The sequence below is a fragment of the Lipotes vexillifer genome, unplaced genomic scaffold, assembly GCF_000442215.2.
Source record: "Lipotes vexillifer unplaced genomic scaffold, Lipotes_vexillifer_v1.1 scaffold525, whole genome shotgun sequence".
Taxonomy (NCBI): Eukaryota; Metazoa; Chordata; class Mammalia; order Artiodactyla; family Lipotidae; genus Lipotes; species Lipotes vexillifer.
This window is the reverse complement of record NW_006786891.1, coordinates 1,856,989-1,880,505: the sequence shown is the minus strand read 5'-3', so window position 1 is coordinate 1,880,505 and position 23,517 is coordinate 1,856,989. Positions and strand designations below refer to the sequence as shown.

General features: G+C 37.8%; 1 protein-coding gene across 1 annotated transcript in view; it reads right to left on the bottom strand.

The window, feature by feature from the left end:
* FAF1 (Fas associated factor 1) overlaps positions 1 to 23,517 on the bottom strand; it is a 514,789-nt gene that overhangs the window by 253,545 nt on the left and 237,727 nt on the right. Inside the window, exons 5-6 of the mRNA XM_007459639.1 lie at positions 19,881 to 19,972; positions 5,783 to 5,874 (exon numbers count right to left, since the gene is read on the bottom strand). Of these exons, the coding sequence (XP_007459701.1) occupies positions 5,783 to 5,874; positions 19,881 to 19,972 (184 nt within the window). The remainder of the gene's footprint in view (positions 1 to 5,782; positions 5,875 to 19,880; positions 19,973 to 23,517) is intronic.

The window sequence follows — 23,517 nt, the reverse complement described above, 5'->3', positions numbered from 1 at the left end:
TATATAAGCTTATATATACCTTAATGAATAGGTTATAAGCTCCCACAGGACAGAGCTTGTTTTCATCTAGTAGGTAATCAATAAATCTTTGACAGATTGAATCTTTCCTATAATAATATGAAACAGGTATAATTAACAGTCCCCATCCCTTCTGATTTTACCATGATTTACAGTATAATCTGAAGTTGTGCCATAGGGGTACTGAATCACCTTTGAATTAATTAGTGAAATCTGATTTATTTAAAAAGTTTTTAAATGCATTTCAACTGTTATAAAGATTACAATTAAAGAGTTTGCTCTTAATTCTCAAAAAGCCTGAAATTCTGTTTTCTGAAAAACATTACTTACTTTAAAATAATTCTAAATATAATTCAGTTACAGACACTTATATGGTAATTTTACTGCTCTTAACTTAAAAAAAAAAAATGTAAATACAAAATAAGACTCAATTAACAGGCACCCCCTAGTGGCAGTAAAATCAAGTTAAGAAAAAAAAATTTTATAAGACATGGTTTAAGATATAGCTCTCACCAAACCTTGAGAATAATATTGTTTGTCAGTAAACAATTTAAAAGCATGTTATTTTATATCTATATTTTACTAAATGATTAATAGTGTACAGTAACTAAAAGTTTATTCACACACCGAAATTTCATTCATATTCTTGAGAACTACAGTAAGTGAAATAATGTATATAAATACCTTTCAACAAGTATATAATGACAATTACAAAATATTTTTTTAAAAATCTCATTATAGAGAAGAGCTTCCAAAAAAGAAGGCATCTTTGGAATAAAGCTTTATATATTTGTGTCAAGAAACTGGAAGCTATAGTAGATGGAGGGTCAGATGGAGATTTCAGTATTAGAAGTATTCACTGATGACCTTGAACAATCCACAAAACTCTTCTAAACACCTCAATTTCCTAACTTATAAATTAGAGATATCAAAATCAGCCTGTAATCTTGTAGAGTTGTTATAAAAATCAAGTGAGAGTTGAATGAAATACATTACTATTGGTATGTAATTTGTGATTTGTGATTTGTGATTTCACATATAATGTACTTCTCCTGCTTAATGAATTTTTACAACCACCCTGGCAACTAAAATCAATGCTTCCTATTTTATATATGAAAACTCTAAGACCCTAACCAAGCTGGGAGTGTAATCCTGGATTTTTCTCTCCAGGTCTTGTTATCTTTTATATGACGAGATAGATTATAATCATATTACTTTTCTGATTTGGTCATAATAAATTTTGTTTAGGAGTGATACTATAATACCAGCGTTGTCTATAATACCAGTGTTGTCTAGTCCATTGAGAGAAGACTGATACTCTATAAAGAAAGAACCTAATATTTGCCATTGCATTGGAATTGGAATAGTGGAATCCAGCGACAGGACCTCGCCATAGTTCTGCACTGCAATTAACAGGCAGTTTATTATGCAGTTCCCCTCAGTCTTCCAACATCCACTGACTGGTGTCAGAGAAATTAAAGAATAAAACCAATTAAATATCAAACCAACCACCTAAATAAAATACACCTTTAAAAAAAATCCCAAATCTGAGGTGAAGAGAAGACAATTCAGGGAACAGGTCTAGGGTAGAAATATAAATTAGAGATATAAAATTGACAGTGCACACAGATGACACTTAAAAGCCATGACATTGAATTTAGTAATGTGGTCATGAGTGACATTAGCAAGTTCACTAGCAGGTCCCTACTTAGACTGAGCTCAAGAGAAACGGGAGGAAAGGAATTAGAGACAACAAATGTAGACAACTCTGGGGGAAGTTTTGTTATCAAAGGGACTAGAGAAATGGAGTGATTGCTGGAAGGGGAGGTGGGATCAAGAGAAAAATGGAAGAAATAACATCACGTTTGAATGTTAATGGTAACACTCTACTAGAGGGAAAAACTGATGATGCAGGGAAGAATTCAAGTGAAGGAAGTCCTTGATTTAGGCCAGAGGGAATACAGAATGCAATCTGAAGCAAACATGGAGGTTTGGTGTTAGATAGGAGATTGGTCATGCCATCTAGAGTAACAGGAGAAAAAGAAGAGTATGTGTATAAGATGCAGGTAAGTAAACAGAGACCAAGTTAGAAGCTTGTGGAAATTCTCTTGTGATTGCCTTCATTTAATCAGTGAAACAAAATAGGAAATGAAGTCATCAGCTGAGGGTGAGAATACGGGAGAGGTGTTTTAAAGGTCTGAGGAAAAGATAAGTGTAAAATGGCCATTTAGGAGAGTGTGGATAAACCAGGTAAGCAACATTAGGGGGATCTCTAAAGATTATGGTCGTGAATTTAAAGATACACCAATCAGCATGATTTTGTTTGTCTCTAGTCACATTTAGCTGTGAGGCACAGAATAGACAGAGTTGTATTTATCCAAGGTACGGATTTTTGTCAAGCAAGATCCATGAAGCAAGAATTGAGGCTACATGCAAGAAAGTGATTATAATGAATGACCATGGGATATTGCCCACTCTAAGGAAGAAAGAGAGGACATGAAAGAGGTAATGATCATGAAAAGATGGTAGAAACAATGGATTGGAGGCCTGAATAAGGCTGAAGGATTGTTAGGGTTAGGATACTAAAGGAAGTGGGCTAGAAAGACGAGAGATGATTAGCAGAAAATGGAAGCTTGAAATTAGTATTTAAGAATTGTTTTAATTAAATGACAAGACCACAGGAAGATATATGGCTGATGTAGGACGGGAAAAAAGATGATTGTAGAAAATAAGTTCAAGGAACTAAGAGGCCAAGGTGTTAGAAGAATCTTTCCTATTTTTCTCTACCGATTTCAGATCTCTTCTATTCATTTGCCAATTCTCAAATATAACACGAAGAATCAGAATTACCTTTTATTTTCTCCTTTTTAGATTATAAATTAGGTTGCAAATTACAATAAGATTTGTATGAATCCACCAATTATAACATAATTTTGCAAAAACAAATCAATTTGATTCATTATAGAGTTTAGTGCAGAGAAATTTTATGTCTCCCATATTTGATAATATGATGTGCTTTATAACTTAATACTAAATTACTTTTAGACTCTATTATATAGTTAAGATGTCAAAAATTATTTTTATTTGATAAATACAAAATGAAAATCAGAAGTTAAAAATTATTATTACCATTAGCTTATAAAATTCTGTATGGATTTTGTTTTTTTAAATTGTCTCTCATGAAATCAGAATTTAAGATATACATCACACACAAAAAAAGAAAAATAATCTCTAGTTTTATAGAAAGATATATTAACAGGTACCTAAAAGAAACACACCTTGACTTTTTAGTTAGATTTTAATAAAATGTGCTCTAATATAACTTTTTCATCAAATGTGCCCTTTATAACTTTTTCCAGCTTTCAAGCAGGAAAGCTCTAATACCCCTCCTCTCACTAGCCAGATAGACTGTGCTTTGTGTCTTTTATTTGGCTTTGAATTTTTATGTCTTTCTTGTTGTTCCAACACAGGAAAAAGCATTACTGTAACTTGCTAAAAATCCATAAAGCCAACTAGGGAAGATTACTTTAGTGCTATATAAAGTACTCATTCTCCAATAAACACTGTATTTCAGAAGCACTGTAGGCCCCTGCCTGCCTAGGGACTGAGGAAGTGGCAATCGAACTAAGGTCAGCCACACGGCAGTGAAGAACATTTCCATTAGCCCAGGAAGACATTTTGATAAATCCATTTAATCATGTTACTGGAAAGCAACAGATTATAACAAATGATGTCTCTTACCTACTTGTAATTATGTGGATTATATATTGGATGTCAGGGATTACACTCTGTTAAGTAACTTAAAAAATAATATCCTCCATGACTAGATACAGAACCCATACCTATAATCTCATCTGGTATTTATATCAACATTACTATAAACACGAGGACTACAAGTACTGTTGGCTGTTTGTAGTAGCATGCAAATACAACTTCCCATTAATATGTGATATGAACATAAAAGATAAAGAGCAACCCAAGAAATCTTTAAATTCTTAGCCTAAAACAAACCTTCAACAGACTATCAGATACAATTATATTAGATTTAACTTTTTTCAGTTCAGTGATTTCTACTTTGGTAAAGTGAAATTTAATTTTCTTTTTGCTACTAACCACCTGTGATGGTATGATCTATAAGAAATATACATTTGGTTTTCTTCCCCACTTAGAGCTCCTAAAATCTTTGGAATTTTTTAAGTGATAAGAGTGATAAAGGTGAAAAAAGAGAGGTCTCTTTTGTTATTCATAATGAGCCACTTTCAACCACACCTGGGTTTGCTAAACAGATGATGTTTGGAAAACCCCTCTAGAGAGAAGCTGGTTGCCAGGGGAGCCAAGCTCATGATTAGAGGACTGGACCTTTTAGCCTGCACCTCCGCCTCCAGGAAGGAGAGAGGAGCTGGAGGTTGGGTTAATTACTAATAGCCAATGACTCAATTAATCATACCTCTGTGGTGAGCCTCCATAAAAAACCCTAGCTGAAGAGCTTTGGAGAGCTTCCAAGTTGGTAAACAAGAATGCATTCGTGTCCTGGGAGGGTGGCACACCCCAAACATTACAGGCACTCCTGTGCTCAAGACCCTTCCAGATCTTATCCTATGTATCTCTTCAGCTGGCTGTTCATTTATATCCTTTAAAATATGCTTTATAATAAATTGGTAATAGCAACTAGAGCATTTTTCTGAGTTCTGTGAGCCATTCTCTCACAAATTACCGAACTCAGAAGGGAGTGGTGGGAACCTCCAATCTATAGCCACTTGGTCAGAAGCACAGGTGACAACACAGACTTGCAACTGGGTCTGATATGGGGGCAGTCTTGTGGGACTGAGCCCTGAACCTGTGAGATCTAATGCTATCTCCAGGTAGGTGGTATCAGAATTTAGTTAAATTGTAGAACATCCAGCTGGGAATGAAGAACTGCCCCATGGTGGTGGTGATGGTGGGGACCCACACATCTGGTGGCCAGAGGTGTTCTATGGGTAGGATACCAAAGAAAAACAGGACTTTTTTCCTTCTACTACATTAATAATAAAGGCATTTGGTAGGTGGTGGGGAAAAATTGGACAATATTCAAAGTTTAGGAACACCAAGTTGCATTAAATAAAAAGAGAAAATGTGCAAAAAATGGTGAAAATCTAAGAACAACTTAAACATAGTTCTGGAAGGATACTGTACTCATAAAAATTATTACTCTATCACTACCTTAATCATTCACTTTAGATCAGGTTGCTTCATCAGGCAATAATGTAACATACAATTAAACATTAAAATCATCTATCATTCTATAAATGTACTGAGTTTCACTGTGAATACTGAAAAAAGAATGAGACCCTCTATTCCAAATAGAGAGAAAATCTTAATAAAAATTTTATACCAGTGTTTTTCAAGCTGTATTCTGCAGAGCCCAAGAATCTTCTTCAAAGCTTTGCTTCTTTAGCCATGGGAGACACTGGAGTTCCAGTTACTTAATCTCGTCCCTCCAACTCCAGTTCTTCCCCATCAAATAGAGAAGTGCCATTTTTGACTCTTTTTTACATAATAGAGTTTTGCTAAAGCTTTTCTTTGTGAAAAGATTCCATCACTAAAATCAAACAAATAAACTACCCAAACCAAATAGTTTGAAACTTTATATAGTTAATAGCTGTTGGTAAGTTAAAGCTTCAACAAGATTTTGATTTGATTTGATTTTGATATTTATATACAGTAAAGCAACTTAACAATCAAACTTTTTGTTTCAGATTCCCAGGAAAAGTAAACACCTTACCCAGCATGACTAGATGATGAAGGTGGTGGCAAATCTGGTGTAAGAACATAAAGACTGTTGTTTTTTGGCAAGTGTAGTGATTTTAAGACCGTCTGAAAAACAAAAAATAAAAACAAATAAAAATTAACTATTGATTGTGCATTTTTAATCTTTTCCTATAATTCTTAGAAAATTATCACTATTGTAGTTTGACTTTGCATCTTTTGACAATTTCCTAAATAGGATAATACAGAAGAACTATTGAATCACAAAAAATCTCTCTCTCGTAAATATCATAAGTTAGCATAAATATGAATATTAAAATAAAATACAAATTCTTTAGCTCATGAAACGATACAAATATATAAGAACACAGTTGAGAATCATTAATTTCTTCATTGAAGAAGCATATCCTTGCAACTAATATCACTTCATTCAGGATCATTATAGCAAAAATTACTGATGTAGGTGTTCAGAGATCATTAGACCTAGAAAAGATTATAGAGAGTACCTCAACCTAAAGACTTTATAGATGAGGAGCTGCAGCCTAATAGGTGAAATGACTTGGATGAGGTCTCTTGTAAGTGTTACCTAGGTCACTTAACTGATAGGCCACATAATTTTTTTTGTTAAAGCACTTTGTCTGGGGTGAATAAACTACGCTTGGGCTACCTCTGACCTACTATCTTGATAACCACACAAAATTTCACCAAATTTATTTGCCAGAGAACTCCTACATCCCTTTCAAACTCCCAACTTGATGGTAAATACCCACTAATTCAAACTTTTTTGGACAGCAAGACACATTAAGAAACACATTTTACATCTTTACATCATAACCCAGGACAAAAATATTTACTCAACAGATATTTATTGAGCCACAAATTCTGTGCCAGGAGTATTCTAAACACTGAAGATATAGCAGTGAACATGATAGTCTAAAACCCCATGATCTTCTGGAGCTTACATTTTAGTAGGAATAAACAAAGTAACCTATATAGTTGACTACTAGAAGTGATAGTTTTCTTGACTAAACATAAAGCAGAAAAGGGAGGGTGAAGAATATGAGGTTGGGGAATTACATAATTTTAAACTTGGTTATCAGGGTGGTTCTCACTTGGCGAATGTGACATTTAAGCAAAAACTTGAAAGTGGTGAGGAAAGAAACCATGAACATATATAGAAAAAGAATATGGCTGGCAAAGGCAATAGCCAGTGCAAAATGCTTACTGAACAACAAGGAGTCCAATGCAGCTGAAGCCTAACGAGTTCTGATAGGAAACAGGTCAGAGAGGTTAACAGTGATGCCAGGAGATAGGTGAGAGGAAATGTGTTGAGACATTTAAGCTAATGTAAGGGCTTTGACTTTTTCTCTGAATGAGATCAGAAGCTATTGGAGTGACGTTATCAGATTCATATTTTAAAAGGATCTCTTTCTCAGCTGCGTTGAAAATGGATGGGAAAAGGTTGACAAAGGAGGACACAAGCACAGAGGAGAGTAATAAAATATACTAAGACAAGGATGATAATGGCTTATGTCAGTGTGGTGGTAATAGAAGTGATGCTAAATAGGTGAATTCTGGATACATTCTGAAGATCACACCAAAAGGATTTCCTGACAGACTGGATATGAGTCAATAATGATCCGAAAGCTTTTAGACAACAAATGGAAGGATAAAGTTGCCGTCAACTGAAATGGGAAGACTGCAAATGAAGACCTCCACTCTGCGCATGTAAGTTTGAAATGTGTATTAAACATTCAAGTGGAGAAGACAAGAAAGCAGTCAGATATATCCGTCTGGAATTCAGGGAACAGGTCTAGGGTAGAAATATAAATAGAGATATAAAATTGACAGTGCACACAGACGACACTTAAAAGCCATGACATTGAATTTAGTAATGTGGTCATGAGTGACATTAGCAAGTCCACTAGCAGGTCCCTACTTAGACTAGGCTCAAGAGAAACGGGAGGAAAGGAATTAAAGACAACAAATGTAGACAACTCTGGGGGAAGTTTTGTTATCAAAGGGACTAGAGAAATGGAGTGATTGCTGGAAGGGGAGGTGGGATCAAGAGAAAAATGGAAGAAATAACATCACGTTTGAATGTTAATGGTAACACTCTACTAGAGGGAAAAACTGATGATGCAGGGAAGAATTCAAGTGAAGGAAGTCCTTGATTTAGGCCAGAGGGAATACAGAATGCAATCTGAAGCAAACATGGAGGTTTGGTGTTAGATAGGAGATTGGTCATGCCATCTAGAGTAACAGGAGAAAAAGAAGAGTATGTGTATAAGATGCAGGTAAGTAAACAGAGACCAAGTTAGAAGCTTGTGGAAATTCTCTTGTGATTGCCTTCATTTAATCAGTGAAACAAAATAGGAAATGAAGTCATCAGCTGAGGGTGAGAATACGGGAGAGGTGTTTTAAAGGTCTGAGGAAAAGATAAGTGTAAAATGGCCATTTAGGAGAGTGTGGATAAACCAGGTAAGCAACATTAGGGGGATCTCTAAAGATTATGGTCGTGAATTTAAAGATACACCAATCAGCATGATTTTGTTTGTCTCTAGTCACATTTAGCTGTGAGGCACAGAATAGACAGAGTTGTATTTATCCAAGGTACGGATTTTTGTCAAGCAAGATCCATGAAGCAAGAATTGAGGCTACATGCAAGAAAGTGATTATAATGAATGACCATGGGATATTGCCCACTCTAAGGAAGAAAGAGAGGACATGAAAGAGGTAATGATCATGAAAAGATGGTAGAAACAATGGATTGGAGGCCTGAATAAGGCTGAAGGATTGTTAGGGTTAGGATACTAAAGGAAGTGGGCTAGAAAGACGAGAGATGATTAGCAGAAAATGGAAGCTTGAAATTAGTATTTAAGAATTGTTTTAACTAAATGACAAGACCACAGGAAGATATATGGCTGACGTAGGACGGGAAAAAAAGATCACTGTAGAAAATAAGTTCAAGGAACTAAGAGGCCAAGATGTTAGAAGAATCATGTACAAGGCTATATTACTAAGAATTAACACAGAGAGCAATTATAAACCAGGAACTAAAAAATCATCAGAAAATGAGGAAAGATGACCTCAGTAAGTAGGTGAAACAATTTTTCTTTTACATGAAAGTCAAAGCTGAAGGTTTTTTAGAGAGGAAGGGCTGCAAATGGAAATGAGGAACAATGAGAACACACGTTTTACCAGTTAGTCCAGTGGTATGACGGCTACTGGAGAAAAGCAAGTAACACTGAGAAGGCTACAGAAAAACAATGTGATCAGAAAGGCAGATTTCAGTCAGAGGGTAGATGGTGAAAAGAATGTGCAAGGAAGAGGCTGATAATAAGAGGAATTTGTTTAATGATGAATAGTTCCACAGGGCATAACAAAAAGGTTTCAAGCACTGTAAAGGAAAAAGAATAGAGACAGATATGGGCTGTGCAGAGGCTTATGGAGGTTTGAGTGAGGGGTGAAGTGGGAATCTGAGACTCCTTGCAGTGACTTGCATAAACAGGAGGAAAAGGCATAATGAAATTGGTTCTGGTTGAATCAAAGCAAATAACAATGTCAGGGCTGAAAGTGTTGGAAAGAAAGGTGGAGTAGATATTTACGAACCCCTTCTAACCCTGCAGATGGAAGTAGGGACACCTGGGAAGGGCTGATCTTACCCAAGCATAGAACATAATGAACTTATTCTTGACCCGTCCATGAGAGGGCCCATCTTACTAAGGGCACAGTCTTCCTTCACAGGCTTTGGGACTTATTGTTGACTCATATTAGTTAGTTCTCAAATAAAAAGAAATACTTGGGGGCTTCCCTGGTGGCGCAGTGGTTGAGAGTCCGCCTGCCGATGCAGGGGACACGGGTTCGTGCCCCGGTCCGGGAAGATCCCACATGCCGCGGAGCGGCTGGGCCTGTGAGCCATGGCCGCTGAGCCTGCGCGTCCGGAGCCTGTGCTCCGCAACGGGAGAGGCCACAACAGTGAGAGGCCCGCGTACCAAAAAAAAAAAAAAAAAAAAGAAATACTTACTCATTATTTGCAATACACTCTGACATCTTTTATCCTATTTCTTTTCCTTTTAATACTGGCTATAACCCACTCAGTTAACTTCAAAACTCACTAATGGCTTGTGACCCATGGTTTGAAAATAAGACACTGTAGTAGGTAATTAATCATAACTTCACAATCATCCAGGACGCCCTGAAGTTCTGAATCTTTTTGTCAAATATATGAAAGTCCTTTTGAAATTGATCTATGTTACCTTTCAAGAGTTCACGTGCAAACAAACAAACAAAAAACCACATGCATATACACACAGGAAAGTTATTTTTACCATTTTTCATCTTCCATTATTTTACTTTGAGGATTATTGATAACTGCTTGGTCTTACCACTTGATCATTATTGTCAGTTTGCCATGCCATCATCCAAAGATTTTCCACTAAACCTTCCTTCTCAAACCACATATGATATGATGAAATAAATGGATGCTTTCTTTAAGTCATTCAGTCATTTCACAAACATTTATTCGATGCCTGTTATACCAGGCATTGGATATCTAATGGTGAAAGAAACAGACATGGTCCCTCTACTTATGGTGTTGTGATGGGGAACACTGGGATGGGAGCCTTTTATACAGAGGTCTGTTACAGAAAGTAACATTTTAAGCTGAGACTTGAAAGATGAAAAAGAGCCACCCATGTGAAGAATTGGGTGTAAAGCATTCCAGGCAGTTAAATAGCATCTGTCAGGTAAAGTTATAGAGAGCTTGAGCCTATTAGAAGAATTAAAAGGTTTCAGCTTGGATAGAGAGGGTATGAAAGGCTGAAGATGAGGCCGTAGACGTGAATAGAGGGCAAATAATACAATACCTTTTAAACCATGGTGAGTACCTTGAATTTTATTCAAAGTGCAATAAAAAGTTATGTTTTACCAGGAGAGTGATATAATTTGATTTATATTTTTAAAAGCTCATTCTGGCTCCTGTGTTGAGAATGCATTGGGAGAACCCAAGAAAAAAAGCGGGAAAAACAATAATGAAGCTATTACATTGTTCCAGGCAAGATATGCTAACAGCCTGGATTAGGCAGTGCAATAAAAATACTGAAAAGTGGCCATGGTTGAGATATATTTTGGAGATAGATGCTATAGGACTTACCAAAGGATTAGGTGCTTTTGAAATTTTTTAAAAATTTATTTTATTGGGGAATTCCCTGGCAGTCCAGTGGTTAGGACTCAGCTCTTTCACTGCCATGGCCCAGGTTCAATCCTGGTCAGGGAACTAAGATCCTGCAAGCTGCACAGCATGGCCAATAAATTAATAAATTAATTAATATTTATTTTATTGAAGTATAATTGATTTACAATGTTGTGTTAGTTTCTGAGGATTAGGTGTTTTTCAAATGGGAAAAGATTAATGCCCACATTTTTGGATTTAGCACTGGTGATATAGTTCTGCCATTTATAGGGGAAGACCGGTGGAGAAATGGCATGGGAAGGAAAATCAAGAGTTCCATTTTAAACATGTTAAGTTAAAGATGCCAATAAGGTATGCAAGCATAAAAGTGAACTACCAATTTGGATATGTGAATTCATAGAAGTATAACCTGGAAATATAAATTTGGAAGCAATCAGAAAATTAATGACATGGAAATAGCAGAAATCACCTACGGAAAAGAGTACATAGAAATAAGTAACTGAGAATATTACTGATAACAAAGACTAAGTTCAAATACAGTCAGCCCTCCATATCCATGGGTTCCACACACAAGGATGGAAAATACTCAGAAAAAGAAAAATTCCAAAAGTTCCAAAAAGCAAAACTTGAATTTGATGCACATCAGCAACTATTTACATAGCACTTACACTGTATTAGGTATTATAAGTAATTTAGAGATGACTTAAAGTATACAGAGGATGTGTAGGTTATATGCAAATAAAATGCCATTTTATATAAGAGACTTGAGCATCCATGGATTTTGGTATGGGATGCGGTCCTGGAACCAATCTCCTATGGTTACTGAGAGACAGCTGTATTAGAACACATAGCTTTAAGAACATTTTCAACATGATTGCCTTTCTCTTCACAAATTAACGAAAATGCCATGTAAGGCTGATTCACATCCACAGGTCTCTCAATAAATGAACGAATAAATGATATAGCTATGTAAACTAATACATTTTGGTGTTTTACTTCTGCCAAAGTTGTTGATTCACTCAGTCAAGACTTATTTTTATTTTTTAATCCACATTTCAATTAGAGCAGCCATAAAGCAGCAGGGATCAGTCAGCTATGGCCTGTGTGACAAATTCAGCCTAGTGCCTGCTTTTGGATGGCCTGTGAGTTGAGCATGGTTTTTACTTTTTTTTTTTTTCGGTACGCCGGCCTCTCACTGTTGTGGCCTCTCCCGTTGCGGAGCACAGGCTCTGGACGCGCAGGCTCAGCGGCCATGGCTCACAGGCCCAGCCGCTCCACGGTGTGTGGGATCTTCCCAGACCGGGGCACAAACCCGTGTCCCCTGCATCGGCAGGTGGACTCTCAACCACTGCGCCACCAGGAAAGCCCTACATTTTTAAATGTTTGAAAACAAATCAAAAGAAGAGTATTTCATGATATGTGAAATTATATAAAATGCAAATTTCTGTGTCCAGAAATATTGATTTATTGGAAAAGTCATGCTCACTCTTACACATATGGTCTGTAGTTATTTTCAAGCTATGAGAGCAGAATTGAGTAGTTGCAACAGAGACTATATGGCCCAAAAAGCTTAAAACATTAACTACCTGGCCCTGTACAGAAAAAGTTTGCTGATCCCTAATATAGCACATCACTAATTTGTACCTAATTTATAAATATCTTGCCAACTGAAATTTCTATAAATAACTTACTGAAGTACTCAGAACATCTCTACATATCAAATGAACTCACATATAAGTATTTATAAGCATAATGTCTACCAGAAGCAATTGACAAAGAATTGAACCAAAAGATGAAGATTCTAAGTTTCTGCCTGGTACTGAAGTTCTAACTCAGTAACTACTGTGAAAAGATTTGATAATTATTTCTACCTCAAACACCTAAAACTCTGGAGTTAACTCATTTCCTTCCATCACTCCCTACTCTCTCTGTCAGAAAAAGAGTAAGTGTGTGAAATATTTTATGCCTAAGGCTGCTACTGGGTCCTTGAGAATAGCAACTACTACCTTAAAATTGCAACACTTTGTACAAATTCTTAAAATATACTCATTCCATGCACCTGACCCTATCCAAGTAAACAAAGAAATATTCTTACCATTTAAATTTTCCGAGTTAAAAAGATTTCCTATTATCTTCCTTGTTCCATAAACACTACTGGACATAAATGTATATACCGTGTATGACTTCTTTCAGGCTAATAAGTAGTTGTTCAATAAATTATTATTCCAGGCTTTCCCACTTAAGGTGGGAAATGAGCTGCTGACCGGAGTGGTGAGCAGCCTTGCTGAGCGTCAGAAGAGTGACCTAGTAGAGCCAATCTGCAAGGAAAGGAAGGGCCAGATACAGCAACTTTTTCATGGCTATAAAAGGGAGAGCTTGACATGCCCACACCACAGGACTTCTAGAAACTTTCCTGAGCCGTGTGGCTGACAGGGTCTTGGTGCTCTGGCCAGGTGTCAGGCCTGAGCCTCTGAGGTGGGAGAGCTGGGTTCAGGACACTGTATCAACAGAGACCTCCCTGACCCACGTAATATAAATCAGTGAGCGCTCTCCCAGAGATCCCATTCTCAATGCTAAGACCTGGCTCCATTCAATGACCAGAAAGCTCCAGCACTGGACACCCCATGCCATACAAGTAGCAAGACAGAAACATAACCCCACCCATTAGCAGAGAGCCTGCCTAAAAATAGTAATAAGTTCACAGACACCCAAAAACATACCACCGGACGTGGTCCTGCCCACCATAAAGAAAAGACCCACCTCATCCATCAAACACAGGCACCAGTCCCCTCACCCAGGAAGCCTACACAAGCCACTGAAAAAACTTACCCACTGGCAACAGGCACCAAAAACAATGGGAACTACAAACCTGCAGCCTGCGAAAAGGAGACCCCAAACACAGTCAGTTAAGCAAAATGAGAAGACAGAGAAATACGCAGTAGATGAAGGAGCACGGTAAAAACCCACCAGTCCAAACAAATGAAGAGGAAATAGGCAGTCTACCTGAAATAGAAGTCAGAGTAATGATAGTAAAGATGATCCTAAATCTTGGAAACAGAATAGAGAAAACAAGGAACATTTAACATGGACCTAGAAGAACTAAAGAGCAAACAAACAATGATGAACAACAAAATAAATGAAATTAAAAATTCTCTAGAAGGAATCAATAGCAGAGTAACTGAGGCAGAAGAACAGATAAGTGACCTGGAAGATAAAATAGTGGAAATAGCTACAACAGAGCAGAGTAAATAAAAAAGAATGAAAAGAATTGAAGACGGTCTCAGAGACGTCTGGGAAAACATTAAATGCACCAACATTCAAATTATAGGGGTCCCATAAAAAGAAGACAAAAAGACAGGGGCTGAGAAAATATCTGAAGAGATTATAGTTGAAAACTTTGCTAATATGGGAAAGGAAATAGTCAATCAACTGCAGGAAGCACAGAGACTCCCACACAGGATAAAACCAAGAAGAAACACTCCAAGACATATATTAATAAAACTATCAAAAATTAAATACAAAGAAAAAATATTAAAAGCAGCAGGGGAAAAGCAACAAATAACATACAAGGCAATCCCCATAAGGTTAACAGCTGATCTTTCAGGAGAAATGCTGCAAGCCAGAAAGGAGTGGCAGGACATATTTACAGTGATGAAAGGGAAAAACCTGCAACCAAGATTGCTCCACCCAGCAAGGATCTCATTCAGATTTGATGGAGAAATTAAAACATTTACAGACAAGCAAAAGCTAAGAGAATTCTACACCACCAAACCAGCTTTAAAACAAATGCTAAAGGAACTTCTCCAGGCAGAAAACACAAGAGAAGGGAAAGACCTACAGTAAGAAACCCAAAACAATTAAGAAAGTGGTGACAGGAACATGCATACTGATAATTACCTTAAATGTAAATGGACTAAATGCTCCAACCAAAAGACACAGACTGGCTGAATGGATCCAAAAACAAGACCGTACATACGCTGTCTACAAGAGACCCACTTCAGACCTAGGGACACATACAGACTGAAAGTGAGGGGATAGAAAAAGATATTCCATGCAAATGGAAATCAAAAGAAAGCTGGAGTAGCAATCCTAATATCAGATAAAATAGACTTTAAAATAAAGACTCTCACAAGAGACAAATAAGAACACTACATAATGATCAAGGGCTCAAACCAAGAAAAAGATATAACAATTGTAAATACTTATGCACCCAACATAGGAGCACTTCAATACATAAGGCAAATGCTAACAGCCATAAAAGGGGAAATCAACAGTAACACAATCATAGTAGGGGACTTTAACAACCCACTTTCACCAATGAACAGATCATCCAAAATGAAAATAAATAAGGAAACACAAGCTTTAAACAAGATGGACTTAAATGATATTTATAGGACATTCCATCCAAAAACAACAGAATACACTTTCTTCTCAAGTGCTCATGGAATTTTCCAGGATAGATCATATCTTGGGTCACAAACTAAGCCTTGGTAAATTTAAGAAAACTGAAATCATGTCAAGTACCTTTTCCAACCACAATGCTATGAGACTAGATATCAATTACAGGAAAATATAAACACACGGAGGCTAAACAATATGCTACTAAATAACCAAGAGATCACTGAAAAAAATCAAAGAGGAAATCAAAAAATACCTAGAAACAAATGACAATGAAAACATGATAACCCAAAACCTATGGGATGCAGCAAAAGCAGTTCTAAGAGGGAAGTTTATAGCAATATAATCCCACCTCAAAAAAAAGAAAAATCTCAAAATAAACAACCTAACCTTATACCTAAAGCAATTAGACAAAGAAGAACAAAAAAAACCCCAAAGTTAGCAAAATGAAAGAAATCATAAAGATCAGATCAGAAATAAATGAAAAAGAAACGAAGGAAACTACAGCAAAGATCAGTAAAACTAAGAGCTGGTTCTTTGAGAAGATGTACAAAATTGATGAACCATTAGGCAGACTCATCAAGAGAAAAAGGAAAAATGATTCAAATCAATAGAATTAGAAATGAAAAAGGAGAAGAAACAACTGACACTGCAGAAATACAAAGGATCATGAGGGATTACTACAAGCAGCTGTATGCCCATAAAATGGAAAACCTGGAAGAAATGGACAAATTCTTAGAAAAGCACAACCTGCCAAGACTGAACCAGGAAGAAATAGAAAATATAAACAGACCAATCAATAGCACTGAAATTGAAATTGTGATTAAAAACTTTCCAATAAACAAAAGCCCAGGACCAGATGGCTTCACAGGCGAATTCTATCAAACATTTACAAAAGAGCTAACACCTATCTTTCTCAAACTCTTCCAAAATATAGCAGAGGGAGGAACACTCCCAAACTCATTCTACGAGGCCCCTACCACCCTGATACAAAAACCAGACAAAGATGTCACAAGAAAAGAAAACTACAGACCAGTATCACTGATGAACACAGATGCAAAAATCCTCAACAAAATACTAGTAAACAGAATCGAACAGCATATTAAAAGGATCATACACCATGATCAAGTGGGGTTTATCCCAGGGATGTAAAGTATTCTTCAATATATGTAAAACAATCAGTGTGACACTCCATATTAACAAGTTGAAGGAGAAAAACCATATGATCATCTCAATAGATGCAGAAAAAGCTTTTGACAAAATTCAACACCCAGTTATGGCAAAAAAAACTTCCAGAAAGCAGGCATAGAGGGAACTTAGGTCAACATAATAAAGGCCATATATGACAAATCCACAGCCAACATCGTCCTCTATGGTGAAAAACTGAGACCATTTCCACTAATATCAGGAAAAAGTCAAGGTTGCCCACTATTACCACGATTATTCAACATAGTTTTGGAAGTTTAAGCCACAGCAATCAGAGAAAATAAAAAAATAAAAGGAATCCAAATTGGAAAAGAAGAAGTAAAACTGTCACTGTTTGCAGAGGACATGATACTATACATAGAGAATCCTAATGATGCTACCAGAAACTACTAAAGCTAATCAATGAATTTGGTAAAGCAGCAGGATACAAAATTAATGCACAGAAATCCCTTGCATTCTTATACACTAATGATGAAAATTCTGAAAGAGAAATTAAGGAAACACTCCCATTTACCACTGCAACAAAAAGAATAAAATACCTAGGAATAGACCTACCTAGGGAGACAAAAGACCTGTATTCAGAAGACTATAAGACACTGATGAAAGAAATTAAAGATGATACAAGCAGATGGAGAGATATACCATGTTCTTGGATTGGAAGAATCAACATTGTGAAAATGACTCTACTACCCAAAGCAATCTACAGATTCAATGCAATCCCTATCAAGCTATCAATGGCATTTTTCACAGAACCAGAACAAAAAATTTCAAAATTTTTATGGAAACACAGAAGACCCCGAACAGCCAAAGCAATCTTGAGAAAGAAAAATGGAGCTGGAGGAATCAGGCTCCTTTCCTTCAGACCAACTACAAAGCTACAGTCATCAACATAGTATGGTACTGGCACAAAAACAGAAATATAGATCAATGGAACAGGATAGAAAGCCTAGAGAGATAGACCCACACACATATGGTCACCTTATCTTTGATAAAGGAGGCAAGAATATACAATGGAGAAAAGACAGCCTCTTCAATAAGTGGTGTTGGGAAAACTGGACAGCTACATGTAAAAGAATGAAATTAGAACACTCCCTAACACCGTATACAAAAATAAACTCAAAATGGATTAAAGACCTAAATGGAAGGCCAGACACTATAAAACTCTTAGAGGAAAGCATAGGCAGAACACTCCATGACATAAATAACAGCAAGATCCTTTTTGACCCACCTCATAGAGAAATGGAAATAAAAAGCAAAAATAAATAAATGGGACCTAATCAAACTTAAAAGCTTTTGCACAGCAAAGGAAACCATAAACAAGGCAAAAAGATAACCTTCAGAATGGTAGAAAATATTTGCAAATGAAGCAACTGACAAAGGATTAATCTCCAAAATTTACAAGCAGCTCAAGCAGCTCCATATCAAAAAAACAATGCAATCCAAAAATGGGCTGAAGACTTAAATAGGCATTTCTCCAAAGAAGATATACAGATTGCCAACAAACCCATGAAAGGATGCTCAACATCACTAATCGTTAGAGAAATGCAAATCAAAACTACAATGAGAGGGCTTCCCTGGTGGCGCAGTGGTTGAGAGTCTGCGTGCCGATGCAGGGGATGCGGGTTCGTGCCCCGGTCCGGGAAGATCCCACATGCCGCGGAGCGGCTGGGCCCGTGTGGCGTGGCCGCTGGGCATGCGCGTCCGGAGCCTGTGCTCCGCAACGGAAGAGGCCACAGCAGTGAGAGGCCCGTGTACCACAAAAAAAAAAAAAACAAACCTACAATGAGGTATCACCTCACACCACTCAGAATGGTCATCATTAAAAAATCTACAAACAATAAATGCTGGAGAGGGTGTGGAGAATAAGGAAACCCTCTTGCACTGTTGGTGGGAATGTAAATTGATACAGCCACTATGGAGAACAGTATGGAGGTTCCTTAAAAAACTAAAAATAGCACTACCATTTGACCCAGCAATCCCACTACTGGGCATATACCCTGAGAAAACCATAATTCAAAAAGAGTCATGTAAGGTTTCCCTGGTGGCGCAGTAGTTGAGAGTCTGCCTGCCGATGCAGGGGACACGGGTTCATGCCCCAGTCTGGGAAGATCCCACATGCTGCAGAGCGGCTGGGCCTGTGAGCCACGGCCACTGAGCCTGCGCATCCGGAGCCTGTGCTCCTCAACAGGAGAGGCCACAGCAGTGAGAGGCCCGTGTACCGCAAGAAAAAAAAAAAAAAACCGAGTCATGTACCCCAATGTTCATTGCAGGTCTATTTACAACAGCCTGGACATGGAAGCAACCTAAGTGTCCATCGACAGATGAATGGATAAAGAATATGTGGCACATATATACAATGGAATATTACTCAGCCATAAAAAGAAATGAAATTGAGTTAAATGGATGGACCCAGAGTCTGTCATACAGAGTGAAGTAAGTAAGTCAAAAGGAGAAAAACAAATACTGTACGCTAACACATATATACGGAATCTTAAAAAAAAAGGTTCTGAAGAACCTAGGGGCAGGATGGGAATAAAGACGCAGACGTAGAGAATGGACTTGAGGATACAGGGAGGGGGAAGGGTAAGCTGGGACAAAGTGAGAGAGTGGCGTAGACATATATACATTACCAAATGTAAAATAGATCTAGTGGGAAGGGAATAAAGACGCAGACGTAGAGAATGGACTTGAGGATACAGGGAGGGGGAAGGGTAAGCTGGGACAAAGTGAGAGAGTGGCGTAGACATATATACATTACCAAATGTAAAATAGATAGCTAGTGGGAAGCAGCTGCATAGCACAGGGAGATCAGCCTGGTGCTTTGTGAACACCTGAAGGGGTGGGATAGGGAGGGTGGGAGGGAGACTCAAGAGAGAGTAGATATGGGGATCTAGGTATATGTATAGCTGACTCACTTTGTTATACAGCAGATACTAACACACCATTGTAAAGCAATTATACTCTAATAAAGATGTTAAGAAAAAAATTATTATTCCAAGGCACTTACTGACATCATATGAGGTATGAGAAAAATGTAAAAGCTCTCAAAAAAGAATGTCAAATTAACTCCTATAAAATAGTTAGAAGTAGGAAAAACATGCCACTTACATATCTAACTCACTTAAAACTGTTGTTGGTTTACTATGAAAATGTTTTAGCTTGAAAAACATTTGTTTGCTGATTCCTTAAACTCAGCTGCTATTACCAAACCTACAACTGACATATGTAACAACATTAATAAAAAACAATTTTATACATCATTTAGTCAATAGCATAACTTAATTTTCTTTTATTTTTATGCAGTTACTAAACTCACACTGTCTTCCACATCTCCAGTCTTCCAGCCTTTTAACAGCATTTTAGACACAGGTATCTGAAGTTCATTTTCTAGAATCTGTTTAATTTCTCCTGTACGAAAAAGAGGAGACCAGATATTACTAACAAAATAATGCAATAAATATTTGTTCATATCCTGAGTTAGCATTAATATTAGGCATATGGTCCACAGTCAATGACATCTGTCTGATGAATGCATATGAAAAATTTCAGTAGTCCAAACTTCAAATCTTGATCACACAACATGTTGTGCCTTTGAAGAACTAAGGCTCCACCATTATGATAAAAGACTCCACAAGTACCTTTTTAAAAAGAAACAGATATCAGTGATTGGGGGTTTGAAAGGAAATAATCTATTTTAAACCAACTGATAATATCTATATGTGCTCAGCATATGGTAGGAGTAGTCGGTAAAGTACAAAACTTGAGGCATTATAGTATAGGGAAAGCAAATTGTGGAATGAAGACTTGGGCTGAAGTCTTATCTTGAAGAAATCAAATAACTTGCCTTTTTTTTTTGCATCTATAAGATGGGGAATAATATTGTTTATCTTATCTACCTCTAAGATAAGATTTTTTGCATCTATAAAATGGGGAATAATATTGCCTATCTTATCTACTTCTAGGGTTCAAGGGTGAAAGGAGATAACATCCATGAATGTAGCTGGAAAAAAATAGTAAAGTCAATGTATATAATCTAGAAGACAATTTAAACAGTGCTGAAGAGAAAAGCAGCAGAATTTCAGAAAAGAAAAAAAATTATGGTGGATCAAATAGAGAAAGTTTTGTGAGACAGATGAGACTTAAACCCAGCTTGAAATACAGCTGCATTTAAACCAAGCTTGAAGTATAGCCAGGTTGTGAAGGAGAACCAAATCAAATGCCAGGATATTCTATTCAGTGAAGACAAAGACCAAAAGGTAAAAAGGAAAAAATGAAAATGATGCTAATGAGAAACAGTGAGGAATCACAATTTTCCCAGTACTCCACAAATTACTTTTCAGGAATCGAGTCTACTTATAAATTAACCAGCTAATTTCTGGTACTACAGTATAATAAACAGATCATTAAATCAGAATGTACAGATATTTCATATATATGCTTTTATTAGGTTGGTTAGTCTATAATTATAGATTAACACATAATTCAATTTCATTTATATTAAGTGATTGAACACTGCAGACAATGATTATACTATACATTGAAAGAAAAGTAATTCCATGCTGATAAAGGAAAAGATGGCAGGTGAAGCTTACACTACACAAGTTCTACGGAAGCACAGCTGCCTAAGCAAGCAATGCTACAATCAAACCCTTCATGGCCTTGGTGACATATTTTTACTTTCCTAAAGAAAATTCCTATCTAGGCACTTTGGATAGTGATTAAACATCATAAAAAGAATTCTGATTCAACATTATATTTTAGAAGCACAAAACTTATCAACTTTGACCTTCAAAAATATCACTGCTGACAAAGGATTGTTCTGTTCATGGAAATGAGAGAAAGGTGAGCCATACTTCTTTTACCAAATACATACAAACACTGCCTTTTCATTTGTGACTAAGGTTGCTATTTCTAAAGCTGTACCTATCTGGAACTGGGCTTATGCGCTTACAAGCCTGCCCAGTGCTTTCCTCTTAGAAACTTATCTTCACCTGACACTTCCTGCTTAAACTCTTGGAGACACCCTTAGCATTCATAACCTAAAGGAAAGGAAAAACAAAAAGAGATTTTAAGTTAAAGTCCCAGTTAGTCTTTGCAGCAAGCTTGGGTAACATATAATACAAAAAGTCTTTTGTTCCATAGGTAGAAAAGAATAGAAAACAAACCCAGAGCCGTGACAGCAACCTGAGTTCCTCATATTCAAAAACTTCTTCTCTGTTGGTCTCAATTTCTTCTTCTAAAGTAGGAATAATAACTATAGTACCAATATATTCATTGGGTTGCTGTATCAAATGACATACGGAATGGAAAATACTTTGTGTTACTATGTGTCCAATACATAAAATGGACTCAAAAAAGGTTGTTTTAAGTCATATTAATTAAGGTAATACACACATAAGTGTCTAGCATATTATCTGGCCAGTATAGGTTCTCAATAAATAGTTGTTGTTTCAAGAATATCCAAAATATTTTAGGGCAGTGAAGCGCTAGAATGCAGCAAGTTTCAGAGCCAGTTTTTATATCCAGGTCTGCCTGACTCCAAATATCTTAACACAAGATGGCACTCCTGTATGTTACTTCGAAAACTGAGAAGATATGCAGATGTCATCAAGGAACAGTCCACTGACTGCAAACCATATATCTCATAAGGATTTAATACCCAAAATACATAAAGAACTCATATAATTCAATAGCCAAAAAGCCCCCAAATACTCCAATTAAAAATGGGCAAAGGACTTGATTAGACATCTTTCCAAAGAAGATATAAAAATGGGCAATAGGGGGCTTCCCTGGTGGCGCAGCGGTTGAGAGTCCACCTGCCAATGCAGGGGACACAGGTTCGTGCCCCGGTCCGGGAGGATCCCATATGCCGCAGAGCGGCTGGGCCCGTGAGCCATGGCCACTGAGCCTGCGCGTCCAGAGCCTGTGCTCCTCAACGGGAGAGGCCACAACAGTGAGAGGCCCGCGTACCGCAAAAAAAAAAAAAAAAAAAGGGCCAATAGGTACATGAAAAGATGCTCAACATCACTAGTCACTAGGGAAATGCAAACCAAAAACCATAATGAGGTATTATCTCATACCTGTTAGAATGGCTACCGTCAAAAAGTAAGAGATAAATGGCGGCAAGGATACGGAGAAAAGAGAACTCTCGTGGGATTGTTTCCTTCTATTCTTACTTTGCTGCGAGTTTAATTATTTAAAAACAAAAAACACGAGACTCTTTCCAAGATGGCGGAGGAGTAAGACGCAGAGATCACCTTCCTCCCCGCAGATACACCAGAAATACATCTACACGTGGAGCAACTCCTACAGAACACCTACTGAACGCTGGCAGGAGACCTCAGACCTCCCAAAAGGCAAGAAACTCCCCACGTACCTGGGTAGGGCAAGAGAAAAAAGAATAAACAGAGACAAAAGGATAAGGACGGTACCTGCACCAGTGGGAGGGAGCCGTGAAGGAGGAAAGGTCTCCACACACTAGGAGCCCCTTCGCGGGCAGAGATTGCGGGAGGCGGAGCGGGGAGCTTCGGAGCCGCGGAGGACAGCACAGCAACAGGGGCGCGCAGGGCAAAGTGGAGAGATTCCCGCACAGAGGGTCGGCACCGACCGTCGCTCACCAGCCCGAGAGGCTCGTGTGCTCACCCGCCGGGGGCGGGCGGGGCTGCGAGCTGAGGCTCGGTTTCGGTTTCGGTCGGAGCGCAGGGAGAGGACTGGGGTTGGCGGCTTGAACACAGCCCGAAGGGGTTAGTGCGCCACGGATAGCCGGGAGGGAGTCCGGGGGAAAGTCTGGACCTACCCAAGAGGCAAGAGACCTTTTCTTGCCTCTGTGTTTCCTGGGGCGCGAGGAGAGGGGTTTTAAAAGCGCTGCCTAAAGGAGCTCCAGAAACGGGCGGGAGCCGCGGCTAAAAGCTCGGAAACCAGAGACGGGCAGGAGACGCTAAGGCTGCTGCTGC